The following is a 17,749-nucleotide window of genomic DNA, read 5'->3' as shown; positions in this document are numbered from 1 at the left end:
AAGTTTTTTATGAAAAAAAACTATCTCGATTGAAAATTTGCTTGTTCGTCATTTTACATTATTTTGCTTCATAACGATAAAATTTATGAAAACAAGCTAGTATAGAGAATCCAAAGTAAAATTTATAATAACGTGGTATTTTAGTAGTTTTCAGCTTTTTTGCACGGAAACAGAAATGCTACCAAAACAAACTATTTATCTAAGGAACTGAAATATGTCAAAAATGGGTTATTTTGGTGTATTTCAGCGTTTTATGCACCAACACTATGAAATTCATGCAATACACACTAGTTGTCTAAGGAACTGAAATGTCAAAAAAATGGGTTATTTTGGTGTATTCCAGCGTTTTATGCACCAAACTCAGCAATGTAGGCAAAACACTATACTTATTAAAACGTCTTATTTATGTGTTTTAACGTGTTTTATAAAAAAAAAAAAAAAATCTTGATTGAAAATTTTGCTTATATGTCATTTTTTATTTTTTGCTTCAAAACGATAAAATAGCTGGAAACAAGCTAGTATAGAGAATCTATAGTATAATTAACAAAAAAGTGGTATTTTACTAGTATTTAGTTTTTTTCAACTAAAACACAGAAATGCTACCAAGACACAATTTGTCTAATGAACTGAGGTATGTCAAAAACGGGTTATTTTGGTTTATTCCAGCGTTTTATACACCAAAACTCTGAAATGCAGGCAAAACACACTATTTGTCTAAGGAAATAAAATCTGTCAAAAATGGGTTATTTTTGTGTATTCCAGCATTTTATGCACCAAAACTCAGAAATGCAGGCAAAACACGTTATTTTCTAAAGAACTGAAAAATGTCAAAAAGGGATTATTTTGGTGTATTCCAGCGTTTTATGCACCAAAACTCAGAAAATGCAAGCAACACACTATTTCTCTAAAAAAAAGAAAATTAAATATATAAAAAATGGGTTATTTTGGTGTATTCCAGCATTTTATGCACCAAAACTCAGATATGCAGGCAAAACACTACTTGCCTAAAGGAATGAAATATATCAAAAATTGGTTATTGTGGTGTATTCCAGCGTTTTATGCACTAAACTCAGAAATGCAGGGAAAACACTATATTTGTTAAAACGTCTTATTTATGTGTCTTTAAGGTGTTTTTTAAATAAATAAAAAAATTTTCATAAAACACCTTAAAGACACATAAATAAGACGTTTTAACAAATATAGTGATTTCCTTGCATTTCTGAGTTTGTTGCATAAAACGCTGGAATACACGAAAATAACCCATTTTTTACATATTTCAGTTCCTTAGACAAATGATGTGATGTGATGCAGTTCTGAGTTTTGGTACTTAAACGCTGGAATACACCAAAATAACCCCTTTTTGACATATTTCACTTCCTTAGACAAGTAGTGTGTTTTGCCTGCAATTCTGAGTTTTGTTGCATAAAATGCTGGAATACACCAAAATAACCATTTTTTGACATATTTCAGTTCCTTAGACAAATAGTGTGTTTTGCCTGCAACTCTGAGTTTTGTTATATAAAACGCTGCAATACAGTAAAATAACCCATATTTGACATATTTCAGCTCCTTACACAAATAGTGTGTTTTAGGTGCAGTTCAGTGTTTGTGCAAAAAACGCTGGAATACACCAAAATAACCCATTTTAGATATATTTCATTTCTTTAGACAAATAGTGTGTTTTCGTAGCATTTCTGTGTTTTGGTGGAAAAAAGTTAAAAACTACTAAAATATCTCGTTTTTTCATTATACTTTAGATTCTCTACACTAGCTTGTTTTCATCAATTTTATCGTTTTGAAGCAAAACAATGTAAAATGACGAATAACCAAATTTTTAATCGATAGTTTTTTTTTCATAAAACACCTTAAAAACACATAAATAAGACGTTTTAACAAATCTAGTGTTTGCCTGCTTTTCTTAATTTGGTGCATAAAACGCTGGAATACACGAAAATAACCCATTTTTGACATATTTCAGTTACTTAGACTAATAGTTTGTTATCCTGCATTTATGAGGTTTGGTGCATAAAACCCTGGAATACACCAAAATTACCCTTTTTTGACATATTTCACTTCCTTAGACAAATAGTTTGTTTTGCCTGCAATTCTGAGTTTTGTTGCATAAAACGCTGTCTTACGTTCACCGGTTAAACGGGTAAGATTGGCATCGGGGAGCCGGTGAACAATAACAATAAAAAAAAAACACTGCAGGTTCAACTGGTGAGGTAATGCAAAGTGGGGCACTTTAAAAAGCTATTTTAATAACCCATAATAAAACTGACACACATAGATAAAACATGAAACATGAAACACAGATATATAACATGAAACACAGGAAAATGACACACATATACATATAACACAGAAATAAATACAACAATAAAGAACCCAACTTAATACCTAACAATAATCCTAATCCTATATGGAGGCAATGTGGAAAAAACGGACGAGGGGAAGTGATACTTATGAGGTGTCGCAGTGGTGAAGTGGTGGGTGATAATTGATCCCACGGTAGTCCCAAGAGGCGTTGTGTTCACTGGTTGAGGCCTGGACCTCGACTTGACTTTCCAGAAAGCCGAGCTAGCTTTAACACTTCCGCTGGAGTCGAATGGGGCGGCGTGAATCCAACTTCGGGACAGTAGCGGGGCTTCATGAGACGGTGACGTGGAAGGTTCATGAGACGGTGGCGTGGAAGGTTCACGAGACGGTGACGTGGAAGAGGAGGAGGAGAGGCAGCGAACAAGGTAACAAGCAGAGGAGGGGATGGTAGTGGAGTATGTTACGGGTGGGCCGTAACAGCTGGAATACACCAAAATAGACTTTGTTTAACATAAGTTCCATAAACAGATAGTGTGTTTTGCCTGCAATTCTGAGTTTTGTTGCATAAAACGCTGGAATACACCAAAATAACCCATTTATGACATATTTCAGTTCATTAGAAAAATAGTGTATTTGCGTGCATTTCAGAGTGTTGGTGCATAAAACACTGGAATACACCAAAATAACCGATTTTCAACATATTTCAGTTCCTTAGACATATAGTGTGTTTTTGTAGCATTTCTGTTTTGGTGAAAAAAATCTAAAACTGATAAATTCCACGTTTTTGTTAATTTTACTTTGGATTCTTTATACTAGCTTGTTTTCAGCAACTTCATCGTTTTAAAGCAAAACAATGTAAAATTACGAATAAGATAGATTTTCAATCGAGATAATTTTTTTTTTTTTCATAAAACACCTTAAAGACACATAAATAAGACGTTTTAACATATATAGTATTTTGCCTGCATTTCTAAGTTAGGTGCATAAAACGCTAGAATACACCAAAATAACCCCTTTTTGACATATTTCACTTCGTTAGACAAATAGAATGTTTTCCTGCATTTCTGATTTTTGGTGCATAAAATGCTGGAATACACCAAAATAACCTATTTTTGACATATTTCACTTACTTAAGCAAAAAGTGTGTTTTGCCTGCAATTCTGAGTTTTGTTGCATAAAACGCTGGAGTACACCCAAATAACCCATTTTTTATATATTTCATTTCTTTAGACAAAAAGTGTGTTTTCGTAGCATTTCTGTGTTTTGGTGGAAAAAAGTTAAAAACTACTAAAATACTTTGTTTTTGTTAAGTTTACTTTAGATTCTCAATACTAGTTTATTTTCATCAATTTTATAGTTTTGAAGCAAAACAATGTAAAATGACGAATAAGCAAAATATTTAATCGAAATTGATTTTTTTTTTCATAAAACACTTTAAAAACACATGAATAAGGCGTTTTAACAAATATAGTGTTTTTCCTGCCTTTCAGAGTTTGATGCATGAAACGCTGGAATACACTAAAATAACCCATTTTTTACATTGAAATTCTTTAGACAAATAGTGTGTTTTCCATGCATTTTTAGGTTTTGGTGCATAAAACACTGGAATACACCAAAATAACCCCTTTTTGACATATTTCACTTCCTTAGACAAATAGTGTGTTTTGCCTGCAATTCTGAGTTTTGTTCCATAAAACGCTGGAATACACCAAAATAACTCATTTTTGACATATTCACCTCCCTAGACAAATAGTGTATTTTGCGTGCATTTAAGAGTGTTGGTACATAAAACACTGGAATACACCAAAATGACCCATTTTTGACATATTTCAGTTCCTTAGACAACGTTAGTTTTACTTTAGATTCTCTATACTAACTTGTTTTCATCAATTTTATAGTTTTGAAGCAAAACAATGTAAAATGACGAATAAGCAAAATATTTAATCGAAATTTTTTTTTTCATAAAACACTTTAAAAACACATGAATAAGACGTTTTAACAAATATAGTGTTTTGCCTGCCTTTCAGAGTTTGGTGCATAAAACGCTGGAATACACGAAAATAACCCATTTTTGACATATATCAGTTCCTTAGACAAATAGTGTGTTTAGCCTGACTTTCTGAGTTTTGGTGCATAAAACTCTTGAATACACCAAAATAACCTCTTTTTGACATATTTTACTTCCTTAGACAATTAGTGTGTTTTGCCTGGAATTCTGTGTTTTGTTGCATAAAACGCTGGAATACCCCAAAATAACCCCTTATTGACATATGTGAGTTCCTTAGACAAATAGTGTGTTTCCGTAGCATTTCTATGTTTTGGTGGAAAAAAGTTAAAAAACTGCTAAAATTCCACGTTTTTATTAATTTTTCTTTGGATTCTCTATACTAGCTTGTTTTCATGAATTTTATCGGTTTGAAGGAAAACAATGTAAAATGACAAATAAGCAAAATTTTCAATCGAGATAGATATTTTTTTCATAAAACACCTTAAAAACATATTAATAAGACGTTTTAACAAATATAATGTTTTATCTACATTTCTGATTTTTTGGTGCATAAAACGCTAGAATACACCAAAAACCCCTTTTTGACATATATCACTTCCTTAGACAAATAGTGTGTTTTGCTTGCAATTTTGAGTTTTGTTGCATACAACACTGGAAAACACCAAAATAACCCATTTTTGACATAATTCAGCTCCTTAGATAAAGTGTTTTTTTCGTGCAGTTCAGAGTGTTGGTGCATAAAACGCTGGAATACACCAAAATGACTGATTTTTGACATATTTCACTTTTTTAGACAAATAGTGTGTTTTTGTAGCTAAAAACTGATAAAATTCCGCTATTTAGTTCATTTTTCTTTGGATTCCTTATACTAGGTTGTTTTCATCAATTTTGACGTTTTTTAAGCAAAACAATGTAAAATGACGTTTAAGCAAAATTTTTAATCGATAGTTTTTTTATATATAAAACACCTTAAAAAACATGAATAAGACGTTTTAATAAATATAGTGTTTTGCCTGCATTTCTGACTTTGGTGCATAAAACGCTGGAATACACGAAAATAACCCATTTTGGACTTTTTTCAGTTACTTAGACAAATAGTGTGTTTTGCATGCATTTCTGAGGTTTTGTGTATAAAACCCTGGAATACAGTAAAATGACCCGTTTTTTACATATTTCACATCCCTAGACAAAGGGTTTGTTTAACCTGCAATTCTCAATTTTGTTGCATAAAACGCTAGAATACACCAAAATAGCCCCTATTTAATATATTAGAGGTCCTTAGACAAATAGTGTGTTTTGCCTGCAATTCTGAATTTTGTTGCATAAAACGCTGGAATACACCAAAATAACCTATTTTTTACATATATCAGTTCCTTGTTTTCATGAATTTTATCGTTTTGAAGCAAAACAATGTAAAATGACGATTAAGCAAAATTTTCAATCTAGATATTTTTTTTTCATAGAACACCTTAAAGACACATAAATAAGACGTTTTAACAAATATTCTGTCTTGCCTGCATTTCTGAGTTTGGTGCATAAAACGTTAGAATACACCAAAATAAATCCTTTTTGACATATTTTACTTCCTTAGACAAATAGAATGTTTTCCTGCATTTCTGATTTCTGGTGCATAAAACGCTGGAATACACCAAAATAACCCCTTTTTGACATATTTCAGTTCCTTAGACAAATAGTGTGTTTTGCCTGCAATTCTTAGTTTTATTGCATAAAACGCTGGAATACACCAAAATAACCCATTTTTGACATATTTCAGCTCCTTAGACAAATAGTGTGTTTTGCGTGCAGTTCAGAGTATTGGTGCATAAAACGCTAGAATACACCAAAATGATCGATTTTTTACATATTTCAGTTCCTTACAGAAATAGTGTGTTTTTGTAGCATTTCTGTGTTTTGGGGGAAAAAAGCAAAAATCTGCTAAAATTCCACGTTTTTGATAATTTTACTTTAGATTCGCTCTACTAGGTTGTTTTCATCAATTTTATCGTTCTGAAGCAAAACAATGTAAAATGACGAATAAGCAAAATTTTTAATCGATAGTTTTTTTACGTAAAACACCTTGAAAACACATAAATAAGACGTTCTAACAAACATAGTGTTTTGCCTGCATTACTGAGTTTGGTGCATAAAACTCTGGAATACACGAAAATAACCCAATTTTGACTTATTTCAGTTACTTAGACAAATAATGTTTTTTGCATGCATTTCTGAGTTTTGGTGCATAAAACCCTGCAATACACTAAAATGACCACTTTTTGACATATTTCACTTCCTTTGACAAATATTTTGTTTTGCTTGCAATTCTGAATTTTGTTGCATAAAACGCTGGAATACACCAAAATAACCCCTTTTTGACACACTACAGTTCCTTAGACAAATAGTGTGTTTTGCCTGCAATTCTGAGTTTTATTGCATAAAACGCTAGAATACACCAAAATAACCCATTTTTTACATATTTCAGTTCTTTAGACAAATCGTGTGTTTTGCGTGCATTTCAAAGTGTTGGTGCATAAACGTTGCAATACACCAAAATAACAGATATTTGACATATTTCAGTCCCTTAGATAAATAGTGTGTTTTTGTAGAATTTTTGTGTTTTGGGGGAAAAAAGCTAAAAACTGCTAAAACTCCACGTTTTGTTCATTTTACTTGGTTTCGCTATACTAGTTTGTTTTCATCAATTTTATCGTTATGAAAAAAAAAACAATGTAAAATGACGAATAAGCAAAATTTTCAATCGTGATAGTTTATTGTATTCCAGCGTTTCATGCACCAAAACTCAAAAATGCAGGCAAAACACAATATTTGTTAAAACGTTTTATTTATGTGTCTTTAAGGTGTTTTATAAAAAAAAAATATCTCGATTGAAAAGTTTGCTTAATCCTCATTTTACATTGTTTTGCTTCAAAACGATAAAATTCATGAAAACAAGTAGGTATAGAGAATCCAAAGAAAAATTAATAAAAACGAGAAATATTAGCAGTTTTTAGCTTTTTTCCACCAAAACACAGAAATGCTACGTAAACACAGTATTTGTCTAAGGAAATGAAATATGTCAAAAATGGGTTATTTTGCTGTATTCCAGCATTTTCTGCACCAACACTCTGAAATGCCCGCAAAACACACTATTTGTCTAAGGGCCTGAAATCTGTCAAAAATGGCTTATTTTGGTGTATTCCAGCGTTTAATGCAAAAAAACTCTGAATTGCAGGCAAAACATACTGTTTGTCTAAGGAAGTGAAATATGTCAAAAAGATATTATTTTAGTGTATTCCAGCGTTTTATGCACCAAAACTAAGAATTGCAAATAAAACACACTATTTGTCTAAGGAATTGAAATATGTCAAAAATGGGTTATTTGCGTGTATTCCAGCGTTTTATGCACCAAATTCAGAAATGCAGGGAAAACACTATATTTGTTAAAACGTCTTATTTATGTGTTTTTTAGGTGTTTTATGAAAAAAAATAACTATTTCGATTAAAAATTTTGCTTATTCGTCATTTTACATTGTTTTGCTTCAAAACGATAAAATTGATGAAACCAAGCTAGTATAGAGAATCCAAAGTAAAATTATCGAAAATGAGGTATTTAGGTAGTTTTTAACTTTTTTCCACCAAAACACAGAAATGCTACGAAAACTCACTATTTGTCTAAAGAAATGAAATATATCTAAAATGGGTTATTTTTGTGTATTCTAGCATTTTATGCACCAAAACTATGAAATGCAGGCAAAACACACTATTTCTGAAAGAATTTGAAATATGTCAAAAAGGGGCTATTTTGGTGTATTCCAGCGTTTTATGCAACAAAACGCAGAATTGCAGGCAAAACAAACTGTTTGTCTATGGAAGTGAAATATGTCAAACAGGGGTCATTTTGGTGTATTCCAGGGTTTTATGCACCAAAACTTAGAAATACACGCAAAACACTATATGTCTAACGAACTGAAATATGTCAAAAAAGGGTTATTTATGTGAATTCCAGCGTTTTATGCACCAAACTCAAAAATGCAGGCAAAACACTATATTTGTTAAAACGTCTTTCTTATGTGTCTTTAAGGTGTTTTATTAAAAAAAAAAACTATCTCGATTGAAAATTTTGCTTATTCGTCATTTTACATTGTTTTGTTTCAAAACGATAAAATTGATGAAAACAAACTAGTATAGCGACTCCAAAGTAAAATTAACAAAAACGTGGAATTTTTGCAGTTTTTAGCTTTTTTCCCCCAAAACAGAAATCCTAAAAACACACTATTTATCTATGGGACTGAGATGTGTCAAAAATCTGTTATTTTGGTGCATTCCACCGTTTATGCACCAACACTTTGAAATGCATGTAAAACACACGTTTTGTCTACGGAACTGAAATATGTCAAAAATGGGTTATTTTGGTGTATCCTAGCGTTTTATAAAATAAAAATCAGAATTGCAGGCAAAACACACTATTTGTCTAAGGAACTGTAATATGTCAAAAAGAGGCTTTTTAGATGTATTCTAGCGTTTTATGCAACAAAATTCAGAATTGCTGGCAAAACAAACTTTGTCTAAGGAAGTGAATTATGTCAAAAAGGGTCATTTTATTGTATTCCAGGGTTTTATGCACCAAAACTCAGAAATGCATGCAAAACACATTATTTCTCTAAGTAACTGAAATAAGTAAAAAATGGGTTATTTTCGTGTATTCCAGCGTTTTATGCACCAAAACTCAGAAATGCAGGCAAAACACAATATTTGTTAAAACGTCTTATTCATGTGTTTTTAAGGTTTTTTATGTAAAAAAAAAACTATCGATTAAAAATTTTGCTTATTCGTCATTTTACATTGTTTTGCTTCAAAACGATAAAATTGATGAAAACAAGCTAGTATAGCGAATCCAAAGTAAAATTAATAAAAACGTGGAATTTTAGCAGTTTTTAGCTTTTTTCCCCCAAAACACAGAAATGCTACAAAAACACACTATTTGTCTAAGGAAATGAAATATGTCAAAAATCGGTCATTTTGTTGTGTTCCAGCGTTTTATGCACCAACACTCTGAACTGCATGTAAAACACTACTTTTATAATGAGCTGAAATATGTCAAAAATGGGTTATTTTGGTGTATTCCAGTGTTTTATGCAACAAAACTCAGAATTGCAGGCAAAACACACTATTTGTCTAATATATATATATATATATATATATATATATATATATATATATATATATATATATATATATATATATATATATATATATATATATATATATATATATATATATATATATATATATATATATATATATATATATATATATATATATATATATATATATATATATATATATATATATATATATATATATATATATATATATATATATATATATATATATATATATATATATATATATATATATATATATATATATATATATATATATATATATATATATATATATATAATAAATATATATATATATATATATATATATATATATATATATATATATATATATATATATATATATATATATATATATATATTTATATATACATATACATTGCTGTCGTGGTAGACTGTCACCGCTCTTCTAAATTTATTAACCGTGTTGTTCCTCAAGGTTCTGTCCTATCCCCCACTATCTTTCTATTATTCATTAATGACCTCCTTAACCAAACTTCTTGACCTATCCACTCTACATCTTTCCACGTCCTATCAGAAACGTCCAACCCTTCAGGACGTCAACTAACAGATCACTCAGGGACGCCACAGAACTGCCCTATGATACGCGGAACGAGGAACATCCGCTCAGAGCTGGAACTTGCCCGGGATTAGCGGAGCAAGTTGGGATGGGCAGGGTCTCTGAAACCCCTGGGGATGGCTTCATATCCATCTCGGTTCTCCGTAAGCTATCCCAATGAAAAATAAACATAATATATGTAATAAATACCTTTCATTTAAACTAAAAAGAACGTGCCTAAATTTTTCATATTGGAATATTAAATAGTATTTCATTAATTTAGAAAGATAACATAGGCGTTTTCAGTAAAAGGCGAACGGTCCTAAAAGCGTTCACCCGAAAGGCGAACGCTTTTCAAGATAAATTCGCTTGTGTTAGCTCTCAGAGTCACGTGATAGCGAACACTTACGCTGATTGGCTGTGAGACAGGTTGCCAACTTTTAAGTTATAAATCAATAAAAAATACTATTATGAGGAGCATGAAGATATGATAAGTATTATCATGTAAAGGAAATACATTTAGTAACTGTTTACTGATATTGAAATTTATAAGAATTCTCCTTGCAGTTTGAATTAAATGAAAACAGAGTCTTGCACTCTCGAGACATCTGGGACATAACCTAATTTTTTATGTAACCTAACTGGACCCCCCCCTGCTAGAGCATTAAACTAACTTAATATTAGGCGTTTTCAGTAGCACTTTGCAAAAGGCGAACGGTCTAAAAGCGTTCGCTTTTACACGCGAACGCTGCTACTGAAAACGATAGTAACACTGCCAAACGAATCTCCCTCGTCGCTCGCCGGAAAAACTATTGTACTCTTTAGTCGCAGGATCACGCCAAGCTGAGACGTACAGCTAAGAGTCCCTGCGTACAGCCTCATTCCACCGTAATATAAACATATTATTATGGGAATGGGATAATTGAAGGCAAGGCTCAAATAAAACACTACACATTTAATTTTTGTAGGGAATATTTTGTGACGGCCCTGGTACACGCGGCAGGGGCTGGATGCACATGTCCAAATGATTTTTGTAGCATAGATCTGCGTCTACCTTGTTCAAAAACATTTTGTCACAGACGTCGCATGTAAATCGGTTAAGTGTAAAAAAAAAACTGTTGGTAATTCTTTATAACAAGTCTGTCCCTCCCTTCCTCTCCATCCCCCCCAAACAAGCTTGGGGGCCTGTGGGGAATTGGGGGTTTTGGTGGGGAAAATAAACGCAATATGAGCATTAAAAAAAAAAAAAACTACGGATATTATCCATAATATTTCAAGTTTTTCCAACCTAACCTAACCAAGCATAACCTAATCTAACCTATCATAACCTAATTTCTAATGTAACCTAACTGGACCCCGCCTGCTAGGGCATTAAGCTAACCTAATGTAACTTAGCCTTCCTCCCTCGACCCCTCCACTAGGGCATTAACCTAATTTAACATAACCTAACCTAATGTAACCTAATTGTGGGGGCTGAGTTTCCCCTGGACCCACACTAGGGCATTAACCTATCATAACCTAACCTAAGCTAAACTATACGAAGGGGGGGGGCAGCCCCCAGTGAACCCCCATTAGGGTGTTAACCTAGTGTTAACAAGGAACCTAAAAAATGATAACGTTATGCCTCTCAAGTGGCAGCACGTGATTGGAGGGATTAGCTCTATAGATACCATGAAATCCTTATATGCCGCTACCCACAAATCCCTGTTTATACCCACAAATCTGTTATAAACAATTGAAAATCATTTAAGTGTTTACTCATGACAGGTGCAGAGCTCGCTGGACTTAGAAAACTTCCTACTTCCCGGAACTCTCAAGTGCTATGACGGCCAAACTAGACGCTTACAGCTCAATTATTATTTTCATGTTTACGGCAAGGTCACCAAGCCTTCTACATATGTGAGTTTCGTGTTTATACGTGAAACGGACCTTTTAAAAGATTAACTAAATTGTTTTATAATACGTGAGCGCCTATGGCGGTGTTGAGACCAAATAATAAAGGTGAATAGAGCCTTAAGATCCCAGGTATCACTTCCCCTGTCATATTTTCCTACTTTACAAGGTAATACAGGTAATGTACCCAGTATCCATTAATACACTATATGCCAGATAAGCCGTTACACCATTAGTGACTGCTTGTAATTCAGTAGTTACATTGGCAGAAACATTTTTGCTGTGGATTCCCTCAAATTATTGCACTGTCAAAGAGGCCATGAAGTTGTGTGTTCGTTCGCCCAAAGTTTTCAGAGCACCACCATTAAAAAATATACCCAAATCTTCCGCAATATTGCTATAACCTTATGACATTATCAAGCAACAGTGCAAATATCCTATCATATTTATATTTTACAATTAATGTGCTTAGATAATGCGTAATCTAAGAGATTCTCACGTAACTGAAAATCCAAGTCGGAGTCACAAGCTTTGAAATGAGTAGCGTGAACAAGTGTGGACCGTGGTCCATCCAGAGTGAGTAGTCCCAGATGTCTCGAGAGAGCAAGACTCTGTTTTCATTTAATTCAAACTGCAAGGAGAATTCTTATGAATTTCAATATCAGCAAACAGTTACTAACTGTATTTCCTTTACATGTTAATACTTATCATATCTTCATGCTCCTCATAATAGTATATTTTATTGATTTAAAACTTACAGAGTTGGTAACTCGTCTCACAGCCAATCACCGTAAGTGTTCGCTATCACGTGACTCTGAGAGCTAACACAAGCGAACATATCTTGAAAAGCCTTCGCCTTTGGGGCGCCAAAGGCGAACGCTTTTAGGACCGTTCGCTTTTTGCAAGGCGCTACTGAAAACGCCTAATAATGTAACTTAGCGCTTCCCTGGACCCTTCCGCTAGGACATTAACCTAATTTAACCTAACCTAACCTAATGTAACCTAATTGTGGGGGCTGCATCTCCCCTGGACCCCCCCCACACTAGGGTATTAACCTATCATAACCTAACTTAAGCTAACCTATACGGAGGGGGGGGCGCAGCCCCCAGTGAACCCCTCGTTAGGGTGTTAACCTAGTCCTAACAAGGAACCTAAAAAATGATAACGTTATGCCTCTCGAGTGACAACGCGTGATTGGAGGGATTAGCTCTATAGATACCATGAAATCCTTATATGCCGCTACCCACAAATCTGTTATAAACAATTGAAAATCATTTCAGTGTTTACTCTTGACTGGTGCAGAGCTCGCTGGACTTTGACGGCCAAACTAGACGCTTGCGGCTCAATTATTTTTTTATGTTTACGGCAAGGTCACATAAGCCTGCTACATATGTGAATTTTGTGTTTGTACGTGAAACGGACCTTTAAAAAGATTAACTAAATTGTTTTATAATACGTGAGCGCCTATGGCGGTGTTGAGACCAAATAATAGAGGTGAATAGAGCCCTTAAGATCCCAGGTATCACTTCCCCTGTCACATTTTCCCACTTTATAAGGTATTACAGGTAATATATTACAGGTAATATATCCAGTATCCATTAATACACAATATGCCAGATAAGCCGTTTACACCACTAGTGACTACTTGTCATTCAGTAGTTACATTGGCAGAGACATTTTTGCTGTGGATTCCCTCAAATTATTGCACTGTCAAAGAGGCCATGATGTTGTGTGTTCGTTCGCCCAATATTTTCAGAGCACCACCATTAAAAAATATACCCAAATCTTCCGCAATATTGCTATAACCTTATGTCATTATCAAGCAACAGTGCAAATATCCTATCATATTTATATTCTATAAGTAATGTGCTTAGATAATGCGTAACGTACGAGATTCTCACGTAACTGAAAATCCAAGTCGGAGTCACAAGCTTTGAAATGAGTAGCTTGAACAAGTGTGAACCGTGGTCCAGCCAGAGTGCGTAGTCCCAGATGTCTCGAGAGTGCAAGACACTGTTTTCATTTAATTCAAACTGCAAGGAGAATTCTTATGAATTTCAATATCAATAAACAGTTGCTAAATGTATTTTCTTTACATGATAATACTTATCATATCTTCATGTTCCTCATAATAGTATTTTTTATTGTATTACAACTTACAAAGTTGGCAACTCGTCTCACAGCCAATCAGCGTAAGTGTTCGCTATCACTTGACTGTGACAGCCGCAAAACGCAATGTGGGATCCCAGCGTCCGACACTACACTGGTTTGGTATTCTTAAAGCTCTTCCACGAGTGTGGTGTGGGACTACTCCACACTGAAATCCCACAAAATATTGGAATAATTTTGTAGCTGGATACCCCTGCCCACAATCATCCCCACATTGATAAAAAAACATTGTAATTAGAGAAAATAAAGCATAAATGGCACGTACACTTTGTAATGAGATAAGAAAAGCGACCTAGATAAAAAAATCAAAGAGTTTTAATAGTTTTTACACGCCGCAATTACATGTTTACAAGAGTTTAGCTCTACCGCACGGAGTACTGGAACACCACAACAGCGGGCCGCCTGAACCCCTTTGCTCACCTACCTCATAACCTCATCAGGTAAGGATATATTATGTATTTTATATGGGAATTATTTTTGTTTCTTAATAATATAAAAATCAGATATGAGAACCTAGGGTGTAAATTCACTTATACTGTATATATGGTACCTGCCAGATAACCGACCAAAGAAGTATACATTTTCTTATTTCGCTCTGTATAAACAGACATAAATAGGTAAGAAATAGGCCGTACTTCTAAATCAGTGATAAATCCACAGTTTAATCAGTGTTACTTGCAACCCAGTGCAACATAACAGACCCACCGTAACTGTCACACTCACTGCATTTGTCTCTCCATTTACTAGCTGGTTAATTGTTACGTTCTTGCAATTCTGTATCTAAATGGTCATTTTTACTTTAACCCAACCAGCGATTTTCTGATGTGCTTTACGATTACGTGATACACGTAGTTTTGTAGCTTTTTTCTGTCACAAATGTGTACTTTTCAATTTGTGGCTACTACTATCTCAAACTATCTTGGGCAACCTGTTGGAAATCGGGTTTCTTTAGCGAGAAACATCAAATCAATTCCTAATACTGATATAAAAGCTAAGGCATACAAACCTAACAACTTTATTAACCTAGTTTAGCTAACCTAACCTAACCTAACTTGAACTGACTTACCCTAATGAAGTAATGGCACTTTAGTAAAAAGGATTTTAACCCGAACCTAACCAATCTAATCTAACCTAACAACTTTACCCTAATTACACTAAAAGATGGAAGGATAAAATTTACTCTGTAGGTAGCCTGTAGTGGAAATTCACGGTCATGGATTTTCTCTATGTATAGTGGATACAACCACAAAAGTAGTGAATTGATGGGGGTTCATTATTGGTAAAGCTGGTCTGGTTTGCAGAATGCTGCTCCACCCATAAACCCAAATTTTTATCTAACCTATGCTAAATAACCTAACCCTCCTTTTTTTACTTGCAGAGAGCAAAAAACCCTAGCCTAAGCTTACCATACCTCACCTCACCCCAAATAAAACCACCAACTTTTAAAAAGTTTGTGATGCATTTGCGTGTTTTGAAATTATAGCAATTAAAATCGCTAACAAATGAGAAGTGTTGAATATACTGCAGTGTGTACAGGTTTCTTCTGAAATAATACCAATTTACCTACTCCTGTTATAATTTCTATGGTGCTGGTTTTGTTGTTATTTCTTTTCTTTTTATTTTTACTGCTTATCAACATTGGACTTATCTTATTCCTGTTATGATTTCCAGTATGTTTCCATATCTACGGGCTCAAGACTGAGTGCATCAGCATGCTCCAAGAAGGATTTTGAGAGACCGTATGGACCCCTTTCATTGCCACACTGAAGAAGACTGTCTGACTGTCTTGAGATATCTCAACCTGCTGTGTCTCGATGCATCAGTCGTGTATCTAAAGCAGTTGGAATGCTTGGCCATCAAATCATCAAGATGCCAGCACCTAATGAAACCCTGCAGGTGATGGAGCACTTTGAAAACATTGCTGACATGCCTGGAATCATAGGTTGTATAGATTGCACACATATCCAGATAACTAAACCTCCAGGAGATCGTTCAGAGACATTCCGGAACAGGAAAGGAAAGTTCTCTATAAATGTGCAGGCAGTTTGTGGACCACAATTACAGTTTTTCAATATAGTAGCAAAATGGCCCGGTAGTGCACATGACAGCAACATCTTTAATAGAAGTCGTTTGTGTGCGGAGATGGAGGAAGGAATACACAGAGGTATATTGCTAAGTGATGCAGGCTATGCTTGCAGAAATTTTTTGTTCACACCTCTCAGAAACCCACAGAGTGTTGAGGAGCGCAGGTACAACACAGCTCAGGTCAAAACCAGAAATTGTATAGAGAGAGCTTTTGGTGTTTTGAAGAGGCGTTTTGCTTGTCTTGGTAAAACTTTGTGCATCAGTCTGGACAACACCTTAGCAGTCATTGTTGTAGCAGCTGTGCTACACAACATAGCCATTCAAGAAAATATTCCCCTGCCAGATGAACCTGAAATGGATCAAAACCATGATCATGAGGCAGAAAATTACCCTGAAATGCAGGCTCAGGTAAATGGTAATGTTGCAAGGCAGCGATACATAAGAGAATATTTTTAACACTGTTCTCGTGATCAAATGATGTAATGTACAAGTGCACAAAATGGAAATGAATGTACTGTCCTTCAGTAACTACACTGGTTTGATTTATAAAAAAACTTTGATTGATAAAATATTTATTAAATCCTTTATGAGTAACACAACAAATGAATTAATCACTATAAAATAAATAAATAAATATTTCCATAAATTCTTTGAAGATCTGTTTGTCCTTAATTCTAACCACAGCCAACATGACATAGCAGACAATGAATGTTCAGGTACCATTTTTTTTTTTTAATGGGAGTGGGAAAATTTGTGAAAAAATAAATGCAACTGAAACTAAAGGAAATACATAGGGATATAAAATCATCCCTTTCTTCTTATTTTGCCCAGTAGGGCCATCCAAGGTCATGTGCCATCCAAGGTTATGTGAAACAACTGCAAATTATTCCAATAAGGTTGCCGAACAACAAAGAGAACAGCCAGATGAATGGGTGATAACTATCAACTTTTCTCTGAGAGAAAAAAGAAAATGACAGTTTACAATGTAGTAGCAAGATGGCCTGGTAGTGCACATGACAGCAACATCTTTAATAGAAGTCTATAGGGTGTCCAGTGAGTCAAGTTATATAATATGATTGGCATATAGTAGTTCAAATTAATAGAAGTAAAAAATACAAGGTCCTTACCTCAATTGCCTGTAATTTCATTGTGATGCACATTATTTCTTTTATTTCAGATTGTGTTTCTAGACAAAATGGTATTTATTTTACAGGAAATTTAGGTTCAAGGGTATATGGAACTGCAGTGCGAGCAACAGTAGCATGGTGCTGAGTGTTTCTGTGATATGCAGTATTAACATTTATTTGTACACTATAGGCCCTCAAATCCCTACAATAGTACAAATAAATGTTAATACTGCAGGTCACAAGAACACTCAGCACCATGCTACTGCTGCTCTACAATGCAGTTCCCTATACCTTTGAACCTCAATATTCCTCATAATAAAGCTAAAACAAATTATGTATGGAAAAATGGCTTTTGACTGAAAATCACTAGAATTATCATATCCCAGTATTTGTACCTTTAGTCACAAGA

The 17,749-nt window shown here is 33.9% G+C and overlaps 1 protein-coding gene across 2 annotated transcripts; it reads left to right on the top strand.

Moving 5' to 3' along the window:
* Window positions 1-14,211: 14,211 nt before the first annotated feature.
* LOC123512421 (putative nuclease HARBI1) lies at window positions 14,212-16,949 on the top strand. 2 transcript variants are annotated; one of them, XM_045268820.1, is made up of 2 exons: window positions 14,212-14,568; window positions 15,800-16,949. In XM_045268820.1, exon 2 carries the CDS (start codon window positions 15,974-15,976, stop codon window positions 16,667-16,669), a length of 696 nt encoding a protein of 231 aa, XP_045124755.1. In that variant the 5' UTR covers window positions 14,212-14,568; window positions 15,800-15,973; the 3' UTR covers window positions 16,670-16,949. The 2 variants fall into 2 exon arrangements, with proteins under 2 accessions (XP_045124755.1, XP_045124756.1); XM_045268821.1 differs by having other exon boundaries at window positions 14,212-15,577.
* Window positions 16,950-17,749: the final 800 nt, after the last annotated feature.

This window comes from Portunus trituberculatus, chromosome 33 (genome assembly GCF_017591435.1).
Source record: "Portunus trituberculatus isolate SZX2019 chromosome 33, ASM1759143v1, whole genome shotgun sequence".
NCBI classification, from domain to species: Eukaryota; Metazoa; Arthropoda; class Malacostraca; order Decapoda; family Portunidae; genus Portunus; species Portunus trituberculatus.
This window is presented reverse-complemented; position numbering and strand designations above follow the sequence as displayed.